The sequence below is a fragment of the Rhododendron vialii genome, chromosome 2a, assembly GCF_030253575.1.
Source record: "Rhododendron vialii isolate Sample 1 chromosome 2a, ASM3025357v1".
NCBI classification, from domain to species: Eukaryota; Viridiplantae; Streptophyta; class Magnoliopsida; order Ericales; family Ericaceae; genus Rhododendron; species Rhododendron vialii.
The window spans coordinates 36942418-36955351 of NC_080558.1; the positions used below are offsets into that span (position 1 = coordinate 36942418).

At 37.9% G+C, this 12934-nt stretch overlaps 1 protein-coding gene across 1 annotated transcript; it reads left to right on the forward strand.

The window, feature by feature from the left end:
* Window positions 1-2330: 2330 nt before the first annotated feature.
* LOC131315564 (aspartate aminotransferase, cytoplasmic) lies at window positions 2331-12934 on the forward strand. The gene is made up of 11 exons (XM_058344698.1): window positions 2331-2871; window positions 5395-5466; window positions 6183-6328; window positions 7927-8026; window positions 8130-8250; window positions 8812-8975; window positions 9109-9246; window positions 11001-11122; window positions 11315-11409; window positions 12289-12409; window positions 12660-12934. The coding sequence occupies exons 1-11, from the start codon at window positions 2656-2658 to the stop codon at window positions 12742-12744; spliced, it is 1380 nt and encodes a 459-aa protein (XP_058200681.1). The 5' UTR covers window positions 2331-2655; the 3' UTR covers window positions 12745-12934.

A 12934-nucleotide genomic window follows, 5' to 3' on the forward strand; every position in this document is an offset into this window, starting at 1 on the left:
CGCGCGGCAATCATTAAAATATAAAAAAATTATTAAGGGTAATATAGGTATTATTTAAATTTTAGGATTGCAACATAAGCTTTTAAACCCTCCAGGATTAGGACATAAGTATATACATAGGAGAGGACCCCTAATTAAGTCCCCCATACAAAAATTTGCTCTAACTTTAATTGGGACTCCCACAAATGGACAGTGAGATTGGTTTCCAAAAATTAGTTGAAGTGCATATAAACTGACTCGAACACCTGAGTTATAAAAAATGGAGTGGCAACATCAATGAGCCTATATTAATGTGAACTGAGAAGTAAATGTGGTGTTTAAAAAAAAAAAAGAAAAAAAACTGGCGTGCTTTTTTAGCTAGAGGAAGCAAAACAATAACAAATTGTTTTTGGGTAAAATTGTCTTTTACAATTAAAGTAAAAAACATATAGAAAGTTGCAAAGAAATGACAACTAATGAAACCACCAAGGTGGTAGCTCAGTTGATAGGAGTCACCATATCTCTTTAACAACTGCGTAGGCTCAAGCCTTGGAAGGCACATGTGTGCATGTACCAAGTGGTGCCATTAATAGGCTTTGATTCGAACCTGTAGTTGGATCGAAGAGGGGGATTTCTCACCATTATGCACCAGGTGGTGCCGTGGTGACGGCCCGTCCTCCCGGACATTCCACGGCGGGTCGGGAGCCCCTATGGTCACGCTTAGGGTGGAGTTGCTACGCTGGTCTCCCCTCCCACCCTTTTTGACTGTCAAAAAAAAAAGGACAACTAATGAAAAAATTTAATACTCCTTCCGTCCAAAAATGTTTGTCGGGTCCGTAAAACAGAGTCTTAAAAAAATAATACGATTTTTGCAAGAAAAATTCAAATTTTTTTTAACAACTTACTAGATATCAATGAGTTCTATTAATTTGTGAAAAAAGTTTAAATTTTTTCTTTAAAAAATTACATTATTTTTAAAATATTATTTTACAGACCGGACAAATAATTTAGAACAAAAGAAATACATTTAAATATTATACTTTCTTAATCTTAAAGTTTGCCCAGTGGGCACACGTCAGCCAACCAAACATTTTTGGCAAAAGCTAAAATCAGCCTATAGGGTTGACTATAAAGGGTCAGCAGTGGAACTCACGCGCTATAAAAAGAGAGTCTCCATTCCGTCCTCCAATGCTTGTCAGGCTTTGGGCACAATGCTTTTTGCAGTGAAGCTAAATTACAAAACTAGCCTTATCCATGTGTTTCCCCTTGTTTTGAGTCTTTTGACCAATTCCAGTCATTCAGGTCTAAGATTTCAACTTGTATTGCTAAGTTTTTGAGAGTTTTTTTTTTTTTTTTTTTACCTTTTTTATTTTATAAATATATGTCAACTCTTTAAAATTAGTTAGTCATCTCGGTAGGAGGAGTTTAAAAAGTAAAATATTAAGAAAAAAATAAAAGATCACGAAAGACAATTTTTGTAAGCAATTTTCTATTTTGTTTTTAAGTGTTCTCTTATCTTAATTTTTTTCTTGGTTCTATTTTTATACTTTCTTAATTCCATTCATTGACACAAATGATTGCTCCCTAAAATTTTGACAAAAAATTAAAAAATCACTTCAATTTTGATAAAAAGGTTTAAAAAAATCAATTTTTTTTATTTCTTAAGTCGTCATTTGTTTACTTTTTCTGTTTTTATTCATTTTGTCGCTTTTTTTTTTTTTTTAGGTTTGTATCAATTTCTGATTTGATTATTCACTATTCTCGACAAAAGAATTAAAAAAGTAAAAAAAGTTATGAGATTAACGGTAAATTTTCCTATTCGTTGACTCCTCCATATTTCTCTTGTATTTATGTTGGTGTTTTGTCATTTTTCTTTAGTAGAATCTTTTGCTAATTTCACAGCCTCTTGAATATCCATTCCCTCTATTTCCCATTTCTCTCAGTAAAATATTTCATCCGTCCACATTTTTTAGTCTGAGTTAGCACTTTTGGTGTCCCAAAATATTGTCTCACTTTCAAACCAAAAAGGCTATCGTTAATGAAAGTTTTATTTTACCCATCTACTTTTAAATGAATAGTAAAATTTTATAAAGCAATGACTAAAAGGTTGAATGTGAAAATGAAGTGATTAGACATGTAATAATTAAGCAATGTTACGTACATTCCTACCAATCACTTATCGACTACTCTTTTTTCACATATATATTATTAACCTAATACATTAAAGTATGAGGTGGACTCCACAGATTCACATGTACACTTTAAGGGTTCTTTCTTTGTCTATTTTTTTTGCACTTAACATTTCTCTTCCAAAAATAAGGTTAAATCAATAAAAAAATGTTACGCGTGCTCTTAAACCATGTGCCCAACTGTCGGCCAATCCACCCCCCTCGGGCGTCCGTCAGGAATTCAACAATGACGTCCGCCGTGACCCTAATCCCAAACCTCGACTACCGTGCCAATCCATATCGCCACGTCTGTCCCGAAGGGCGTCCGTTCCATCCACGTCGGACTCTCGCGCAATCAATTCCACCGCGTCACGTTAGACTTCCCCCCAAGTTATATAAACAGAGAAGAACAGACCGCCACACGGCCGCCGTGTGAAAAAAAAAGCAAAGAAAAAAAAAAAGCGCAATTAGTATAAAGTTGGTGGGGATCGCGTTGGAAAAGGCTAGAATGCGCTCACAGTCAGCTGGCACCACCCCCGGTTCCGTCACCGCCGATCGGAGGTTAAGTTGTTTGCGAAGGCACCTCGATCCTATTTCTTCCTCCTCCTCTTCTCCTTCAGCTGGTATCATGGAGTCCTCTCAGACGATCTCCGCTTCTCCCACCTCGGCCTTCGACTCCGTCTTCGCTCACCTCGCTCAAGCTCCTGAGGATCCCATCCTCGGCGTACTCTCTCTCTCTCTCTCTCTCTCTCTCTCTCTCTCTCTCTTTGTGTCGTGGTTGAATCATCAATCGATTTGATTTGACATCGGAGATCCTTTGTACCGAGAAACCACCTCTGTATCTCTGTACCGAGGAATTTCGGACCGTTGGAATGTGTGAGAATTTTTTTTGTTTTGTTTTTAAATCTGTATGCGATCTTACGTCCGAGATTCCTAAGTTCATAGGTATAGAGGATTCTAGGATCAATGTTCTTCGACACATGAGATCCTTTGTACCGAGAAACCTCCGTATCTTTGTGCCGAGGAATTTCGGACCGTTGGATTGTGGGAGAATTTTTTGGTTTTTAAAATTTGTATGCGATCTAACGGTTCGGGATTTCTAAGTTCAGAGGTACGGAGGATTCTCGGTACAGAGGATCAGCGTTCTCGATTTGGTTACTACGTTTGTGCTGTGCTGTGCTGTATCAGTTATGATCGCGTCTTTCGTTGATGATTATTTATCGGTGTTGTTTAAGGTTCTGGATCGCGATTACCAGTTAAATTTTTCAATCTTTTATGTTAATATATATCCTACGCAATCATTCTTAATATGCCTCCAGATTCCGGCGTTACATATCTATAATTACTAATATAATATGTAGGAGTAGGAGTTGAGCTGTGCTTCTAGTTTGAGTGTATCTAGTTGCTTTGCTGTTTTGTGTTCTCCTCAGGTTTGGCCCTGGGATAGAAGTTTTCTTGTGGTTTGTTATAAAATGTTAACTTACCCAAAAAAAAAAAAAAATATATATATATATATATATATATATATATATATATATATATATATGTATTTCTATGTGTGTGTACGTGTATAAATGCCTCGTGTTGAAAGTGGCGGAAAATGCCTTTGAGGCGTTTTTGCAGATCAAAAAAAGAAAGAGTTGTAGAGATTTGACGAAGAAATCAGAATCATGCGAAAGAAAGATTAAATATATGAACACCTGTTTAGATATGAAAGTTCTATCAAAGGTAGAGAATAAACCAATTAATTAAGCGTCAGAGTGATTGTAGTTTTGATTTTCTAGTTCTTACTTGCGCCCCTCTCTGCAAAAAAGAAAAAGAAAAAGGAGGTGATCAAAGCAAATTTCTGGAAGATCAACCACAAACAAATTAACAGTAAAAGCGGAGTGCCGTTCAAAATCAGGAGTTGAAGAATGGCACCCCTCCCTGCAAAAAGAAGTTATCCAAATGAAAAAGTTCTAAGAGATCAACCGTGGGAGGAGTTTCTTGAATGGGCATCAGTCATGGGGATGTTAAAAGTTTTGACGGTTTTGTGAGTTTGCAACCAAACATGATTGGTTAATTGTGGGTAGGTCGGTATCATGTAGTTGTTATACTACTTTGCCCTTGATAGTTAATATGATCTAAGACATTTGGGAAGTCAAATAACAAAAGTTTATGGGGCAGCTTTACAAAAATCTACTCAGCTTCACAATTGAGACACACCAAAAAGGGGCTCTTCCTTTCTGTGGTAGAATAGATTAGATTATGGCAACGTTTTTTTAGTTTTGTGTTTCATGGATCATGATGGTTAGAGATCGACTATCATCCATAAAAGCTTGGGATTGTGAAAATTGGTTCTTTGTCTTAGACCTTTGCTGGTTGAATTCTTGAAATGAAGAGAACTTCACTTGTATTTTGCTTCTGTCCGAATGTAGAGTAGTTTAAGATTCATTAAACTAGAGTTCCTTTTACATTTCTATGCTTTCACAGCGGCTAAACAGACCATAAGGGAAACATGGCTCAGTAGGAAGTGGATGACAGTATACTTGATGCTGGATTTATTTATCAAGTGATTTCTTGCCGTCACTGTGATTATACATGTAATGAAAAGGCTGCTTAAAGAACTAATGTCTGCAAAGATTCCAAATTTGTTTGGTTAGCAATTACTAGGGTTGTGAATTGGTATTTTCGTGTTTTTGTACTTATTTATTGGCTCTTGGCTCCTCATGTATGCTCTTTCTAAATTATTTTGTAAGATGAGGATTCTTTTTTGAGTGTTGCTAGCCGTACCGACCAAAACCCACCGAAAATCCGAAATCGTACCGACGGCCACCGCCGGGCTGTCTCCGGCCACCGGACGGCCGATCCGAGCCGTCCAAAAATTCTATAAAAAAAAACCAAGGGGGTTGTCGCGAGAATCAACGGCATCTGATGTGTGTATGGTGGTTGGATCAAGCACCCAACTTTTTCGTGTATTCGTGTATATACATATATACACGAAAAAATGGGTGATTGATCCAACCACCATACACACATCGGATGCCGTTGATTTCCGCGTGAACCCCCTCTGTTTTTTTTTTTAGAATTTTTGGACGGCTTGGATCGGCCGTCCGGTGGCCGGAGACGGCCCGGCGGTGGCCGTCGGTACGATTTCGGTGGGTTTTGGTCGGTCCTCATAGGTGGGTTTTGGTCGGTCCTCATAGGATTTCTGTTCTTTTTTGGCTGGTCTCTGGACAGCTTTCTAACTTCATGTTTAAATAAACAGGTCACTGTTGCATTTAATAAAGATCCCAGCCCAATAAAGTTGAATTTGGGTGTTGGTGCTTATAGAACAGAGGTGAGTTTTTTGATTGTATCATATATGTTTTGCATGGAGGCTTGAGAAAAAGAGGCAACAACCATTCAAAAAAGAAAAGGAGGCAACACGTCATGTATTGATCTTGTTCCATTTTTAATAGACCCCGTTGCATTGTTTCGAGAAAGGAAAATGCTTTGGATTCAAATGTGTGGTCATAGATCTGAATGCATCTGTGTCCGTTGCCGTCCGATGTGTGTTGGTCCCATATTCATCATGTGAGGCCAAGTGCAGCGAATGGCTCCGGACACACCTGCATGTGATGCTTTTGAGAAATGTGCTCATAGCCAGATGCGCACATGGGCACTTGTTTAAGGGCGGGGATTCTTCCCCACATGAAATGCATGATACTCTTTGCAAATTAACTTGATTTCTAGCTTTTTGTTTATTATTATACAATGACGGAAGCTGTGCGTTGAACTTTTATTTGGGAAGAGCTACGGTTATTTTGAGCTCTAGCTCTGATACCGCAAAGCATATATAGCACCCTGCTTACTATCGTTGTATATCACAATGTAGATTGAGTTGGTTAGCTGGTGACAGCTATGCCAAAATACAGTTTCCCCAGGGTGAACTTATTAAATAATAGGGTTTATTGTTTTTATTATCTAAGAAGTTCCTGCAGGGCTGAATTAGAGGTAGTGTATAAAACACTGAATTTTCTGATGTTATAGTTTTTTTTAATGCCGGTGTTACAGGAAGGAAAACCTCTTGTTCTGAATGTGGTGAGAAAAGCGGAGCAGCTCCTTGTTAATGACAAGTCCCGTGTTAAGGAATATCTTCCTATTGTTGGACTGGCAGATTTCAATAAATTGAGTGCTAAGGTCATATTTGGAGCTGACAGGTACAAGTTCAATGCTCTTGCTTAGTGTCGTTAATCACACTCATCAATCATAATATATCATATACTCGTATCAAGTTTTGGGGCGACAGTACTAAACAGCCTAGTAAATATCTTTGGTGGATTGGTTTCTAACGCAATTGGGAAGGAATTGATGACAAACCATGTGACATCATGTGTTGTTCAGTAATCAGTAGCACTGTGTAATTAGGAATTTGCAATGTTGCAATTTTTTGCTTCATTTTGTAGATTTGTATAAAATAATAGAATAATGAGTATGCCCTCAGCAATTATTGGCTTTTCTGTTCTAGTGCGGTATCATTATCAGTTTTTGGCGTTATCTTCTGTTCAGCTTTCATAACCAGAAGCTTGGCTCTGCCAACACAACTAAGATTTTGTTTTTTATCTAACTCTTTCCCCTATTGAAGCCCTCTGACAGTGTTACTGACTGTCATTCTGTGCTATTCAAAATAGATATGAAATACTTTAGCCTTTTTTTTTATTTTTATTGTGATAGAGTACTTGTTCTGTCCAGTTATCCTTGTTCATCATAGTGGAAGATGCATTGAACATCCCTCCTCCTCATCTTCTTCTTCTTCTTCTTCTGATATTTCTTCTCTTGGTCTTAAGAACTCCCCTAGAGTTTTTCGGAAACTTTTTACTCCCTCCATCCCATAATTTTAGGCTACTATTCCATTTTTAGATGTCCCATAATACATTTTGACAAGTCAAAGGGATAAATTTGACAATTTTATCTTTTTAAGGAATGTAAGGAGTTTATGTTACGTGTGTGCACGCGCACTAGCTAAACATTTTTAATCCAAGATCAGCTCTTAACTTCACGATCTTTTTCCTAACCTAAACGTCAATGTCGTGTTTTAAAATGAAACACTACAGTATGAGTTTGACTTTCTCCATGAGTAACCAAGATCCTTCTCTTTGGTCATGGTAAAGGCACTAGTGTACGCAAATTTTCAAAATGCCAAATATTTCCGTCCCCTTGTAATATTTTGTTATTATTAATGAAATATTACTTTCTTTGTTGTTCAAAAAAATTGCAAAATTTCAAATGAAAATAGCTCAAGTTGAGGCATGCACCAAAGGCAATGGCCACATGAGCTTAAGCCCGTACTGATCTTGCTTCAGAAGATTTTCTGCCAACTCTCTGTGTCAAACATGAAAGCAATTCACTGTCCATTTTGATTAATTTGGTTGTTGAGTTTTTATCTCCATTTCAGGGTATTGCTTTCTTCTTTATGGATCTCTTTGATATCAGAGAGAAAAATGTGCTTGGGCCATAAGGAAACGGGCATAATAATAATAGGCAACCCCTTACTTTCCCCCATATATTGATCAATGAAATATGGACGAGAGTTGAGCCCTTTCCACAGTGGTTAAACTTTGGACCTTCTTCGGAATTTGGGTTCAATGTTTTGGCTGTTGGAAGGGTTCAAAAATATCTCTGTATTTTCTTTTGGTGATTTATCTCATTCCGTTGTGCTTATCAAGAAAGAAAAATATTCTTGTCTGCTTCTCTGGTGCTTGCTGCATAATTTTTAGTATCTTCTGATGATATACTTATTGTGGTTTGTCAAAAATAGCCCTGCTATTCAGGAGAACAGGGTTACAACTGTTCAGTGCTTGTCTGGTACTGGCTCATTGAGAGTTGGAGGTGAATTTTTGGCAAGAAATTATCACCAGGTGAATGCTTCGTCTCATTTTTCCTCTTCTTTTATTTACTCGTGTATTTTTTTTGTATGGAGGCTTACTATTTGAAACTACTGGAACTCGGTCTATTTTGCAGCGCGTGATATACATTCCCCAGCCAACATGGGGAAACCATGCAAAATTGTTTCCTCTAGCAGGGTTATCTGTGAAAACCTATCGCTATTATGATCCACCGACACGTGGGCTCAATTTCCAAGGTCAGGAATATTATCCATCTCTATATGGAAATCTATGTAGAACTAGCTTGCATATTGCACATCCATCTTTGACCTTGTTTACTCATTCATTGGTTTGTGACAGAAACAGGATTAGTTTCTAGTCTTTTTTCTAGGTCGCATTCATATTTCCTCTAGCAGGGTTATGTGTGAAAACCTATCACTATTATGATCCACCGACATGTGGGCTTAATTTCCAAGGTCAGGAATATTATCCATCTCTATATGGAAATCTATGTAGAATTAGCTTGCGTATTGCACGTCCATCTTTGACCTTGTTTACTCATTCATTGGTTTGTGACAGAAACAGGATTAGTTTCTAGGTCACATTCATATTCAAGTTCCTCCATGTTCCTCAATTGATAAGTGTTTTTCAGTTAGGGATTTTTTTGAGTATATTATGATTTGGATGATGTACCTGAGCTTAAGTTTTGCCTCTTGGGGTACTTGTGTTGGTACACACCGGTACATTTTGAAATTTTGGTTAGGTTGTGAGTTTTTCTTGGCCATGTAATGATATTTCTTATTTTCATTGGCTAATAGGCTTGTTAGAAGACCTTAGTTCTGCTCCATCTGGAGCAATTGTGCTGCTTCATGCATGTGCTCATAACCCAACTGGTGTTGATCCAACCCTTGAGCAGTGGGAGCAGATCAGACAGTTGATGAGATCAAAAGCGTTGTTACCTTTCTTTGATAGTGCTTACCAGGTCAGTTTTTGAAGAGTGGTACCGGTTGAATAATATAGTGGGCCTAAAAGATGCATCAATGAGGATCATGATCATCTTCTGTTCTGTATTGTTTAGACTGCAAAACTTTGTTTGATGATGTCTGGTATTCTAGGGTTTTGCAAGTGGAAGTTTGGATGCAGATGCACAATCTGTCCGCATGTTTGTTGCTGATGGCGGTGAGTGCCTAGTAGCTCAGAGCTATGCAAAGAACATGGGGCTGTATGGGGAACGTGTTGGTGCCCTTAGCATTGTAAGACATACTTTCTGGCATCAAATAAGCTCTATGATTTTACAATTCATGCTGCCTTATAGAACATATAAAAGAGTGTGTGCAATTAATTAAGAAAACTTGAGAGCCTTCCCACCCCCTGTTCCAATTGGCGAAGTTACTTAGTCCAGTTTTGTTTCTCCAATGGACAAGCATCACCTCAAAACACACTCTCAGAGAATAAAAAGTGCTAAAATGAAATCACACTTTCATAGTTAATTATCTTTCATGTGGATAGCGCGGCTAAAATTATGAACTAGTGAGTCTGGGTAGTGTTGATGTCTCTTCCAAAGATACCTTACTAATATGCCCAAGAAACCAAGGCGTGCTTAAAATATCAGGCAATTGGTAATTTGTTTTTATTAGATGTTTCTTGAGCTGTCAAATCAATAGTTTGTCCAAGGTTTTGAGGCATGGCTCCAGATGATAAAAGGGGCACTATAGGATACATGTATGTTAATATGGTTTTTACATGACTAAAATTAGACTATTGTGTTGGAATGCAAAATGCAGTACTATTATGTAAGAAAATAAATATGGATGCATAAGTACATTTATCGAAAGCTGCGTACATGGCACATACAAGACCCCAATTTATGCAACGAAATATTCCATTGATGATCTCTATATATATGTATGTATATGTATATATATATATATATATATATATATAGAGAGAGAGAGAGAGAGAGAGAGAGAGAGAGAGAGAGAGAGAGAGAATCAATGGAATATTTCGCTGCATAAATTGGGGTCTTTTATGTGCCATGTACGCAGCTTTCGATAAATGTACTTATGCATCCATATTTATTTTCTTACATAATAGTACTGCATTTTGCATTCCAACACAATAGTCTAATTGTAAAAACCATATTAACATACATGTATAACTCTTGCTAATTATGTTCTTGAAATGATATAAACTAAGGAAAGAAACCTAAGACAATGCATATGGCTAGTTAAGTACAACTAAGGTAAGCAAACCGTAGAGACCGTGGACACATTAAAATGCTAAAGACAGATTAAAAATGACTACATTAGGACTCCCCCCACTAAAATATGTGTCCTCAAGTTAGGGACTAGTTAATCGACTCAACACAGCTCTTATAACACATCCAATCTTGAATATATGAGCTTGTTTCTTTGCACATCTACCACATCCATGCTTGTGTATGAGTAAGCAGTCCACTTGGCATGTCTTGTGCTGGGCAAAACTAAGTCAAAGTATTTTCAAACACATGCTCCCATAATGTAACTTGACCAATCTCTGTCTGAAGATCCAAAAACAAGCAACCTACCATACCCAAGACTTTCTCGAGTGACGACCATTCCCAAGGGATCTTCAAGTTGTCTTGTGAAACCTGGTTTGGTCACCAATTCTCCACAAACTTGTATATCATGCATCGGGGGCCAACACAAAAGGCAGAACTTGAAAGCAGTCCTCACTTTTTGGCTCTACAAGGTGTTCAAGGATTGGTGGATCTTCCAAAACCTCATACTTCGGAAATAAAACCCAAACCACCATCACTTCCATGGCCTTCTTGTACAACTTTCTCAATATCTTCAAGCCTTTCTTCTTCCTTATCGTCTTCAAGATACTCATCATAGACAGGAAGATCTTCAAAGCAATCCCAAAATCTTTCTTTGTAGTCAACTTGTGAGGAAACACAACACCGTGGATTCTTGGACTTCTTGTTTATTTTCTGACCTTTAATTTCGGCAACATTTCATTGTTGTAGGTTTGCAAGAGTGCTGATGTTGCTATCAGAGTTGAGAGCCAGTTGAAACTTGTCGTCAGGCCCATGTATTCAAACCCACCCATTCATGGTGCTTCTATTGTGGCTACCATTCTCAAGGACAGGTAATCTATTATTCTAAAGCTGTATATCCTTTTCTTTATTAAGAAGGAAGACATCCCTCTATGTAGAGATACGGTTTCTCTGATGTCAACAATGGCAGAAAATACAACTGATGGGATAGTTTCTAGTCTATTGAAAACTGAATGAAGGCTCATATGGAAGGTTTGATAATCAGCTGTTTGCTTTACCTGCAGGAATATGTTCGACGAATGGACTGTTGAGTTGAAGGCAATGGCTGACCGTATAATCAGCATGCGCCAGCAGCTGTTTGAAGCTTTACGTGCTAGAGGTAGTAATTCAATTGAAGTTCACTTCTGTAAATTTTTAGCTGCCGGGGACCCTAGGGCATTATAGTTAAGAGTGTTGGACCGGTCATATTAAAACTCCGGCTTTGGCGGGAAAAGGGGTCTCATATAGAGATTCAGCAAACAAAAATTAAAAATTTAGAGAGGGAGAAGAGCACCCCAGTTAGAAAGTAAGCGTTTGACTTGGCTTGTGCACCCAACCAAATAATTTGTTATCTGGGAATCAAGTCGCTTGTTGTAGTTTGTGTGGCATCAAGTAACTCCATCTTCTAGATAGATAGTTACTACATAAGCACAGAGACGTGACAAGACACGCTCTAGAGTGAAACTTGCTTTTTCCCATTTTGCTGCTAAGCGCATGAGCATGAAATTCAAAGACAGGGATAAGAGGAAGAACAATAACTGGCCACAGAAATTTTTAAAAGACGATGACATGTAGTTCATGCACAGAATTTTTAATTGTAGAGAGATATTGGTTATGTCATTCAGATATTATATGCCCGGTGGATGAATATCAATTAGAACATAGTAAAACAATATATATAATGAAACATCAAACACTCAATTGAAGTCTAAAGGAGGAGAGCTTGAATGACTTTGCACTGTTTTTCTTTTGTCAATTGATTTATTAACTTGTATTGTGGGAGCGTATCAGAGTATAGGAGTTTCTTCACATTTTAGACGTGTTTCTGATATGCATCTAAGAGTGTCCTATGAGTGTACCTCTGTACCGACACAACACACCAGTTCCTGGTTGTTGGTCATCACTCTTTGACATGAATAGATATTTGCATTTGGTTCTATGCAAAGGCGCCAGAATCTTGAAATATTTTAGTATTCAAGTCTCCTTTGTTTCTTGGCAGGCACACCTGGCGACTGGAGTCACATCATCAAGCAGATTGGAATGTTCACGTTCACAGGACTGAACTCAGAGCAAGTTGCATTCATGACCAGAGAGTACCATATTTACATGACATCTGATGGGTAACTAGATTTATTCTTCCGTATTCTAGTTGAATAAGATGCACCAAACATAGTTGTGTCAAAGTCTTCAACTTTTTAGAAGTCCTACTAAGCACATTCAGACCTCATCTTTTGGACTGGTGCCTAGCACGTAGTAAATCTGTTTCATCTCGTGTTTTCAACAATTGCTTAACATCTGAATGCAGTCTCATATCGAAGTGCATCTTTGGATGTTCTCTGTAACAAACTAACTCATTTTCGGATTCTGCAGGAGGATCAGCATGGCCGGGCTCAGCTCTAAGAGGGTCCCACACCTTGCTGATGCCATGCATGCAGCCGTCACAGGTGCTGCCTAAATATTTCATAATAGTAAGCCTCTTCCAGCCTTATTAATGCTGGTGTCAGGAAAATTTCTATTAGTTTTGTAGTAATAATCCCCATTGCAATTAATTGGGGCAGAATTGAAATGTATGATTCGGGTACTGAAGTTTCGGATTTACATTGGAGGAGTTTTGAACGTTTCATCAATGGCATTTTTGTTGAATA

What these genes read in the sequence shown, in the direction of transcription:
- LOC131315564 (XM_058344698.1), top strand. Translation starts at nt 2,656, where the DNA reads ATGCGCTCACAGTCAGCTGGCACCACCCCCGGTTCCGTCACCGCCGAT. An exon ending in ACGTGGGCTCAATTTCCAAG is followed by an intron (nt 8,251 to 8,811) that starts GTCAGGAATATT and finishes ATTGGCTAATAG; the next exon opens with GCTTGTTAGAAGACCTTAGT. An exon ending in GCTACCATTCTCAAGGACAG is followed by an intron (nt 11,123 to 11,314) that starts GTAATCTATTAT and finishes CTTTACCTGCAG; the next exon opens with GAATATGTTCGACGAATGGA.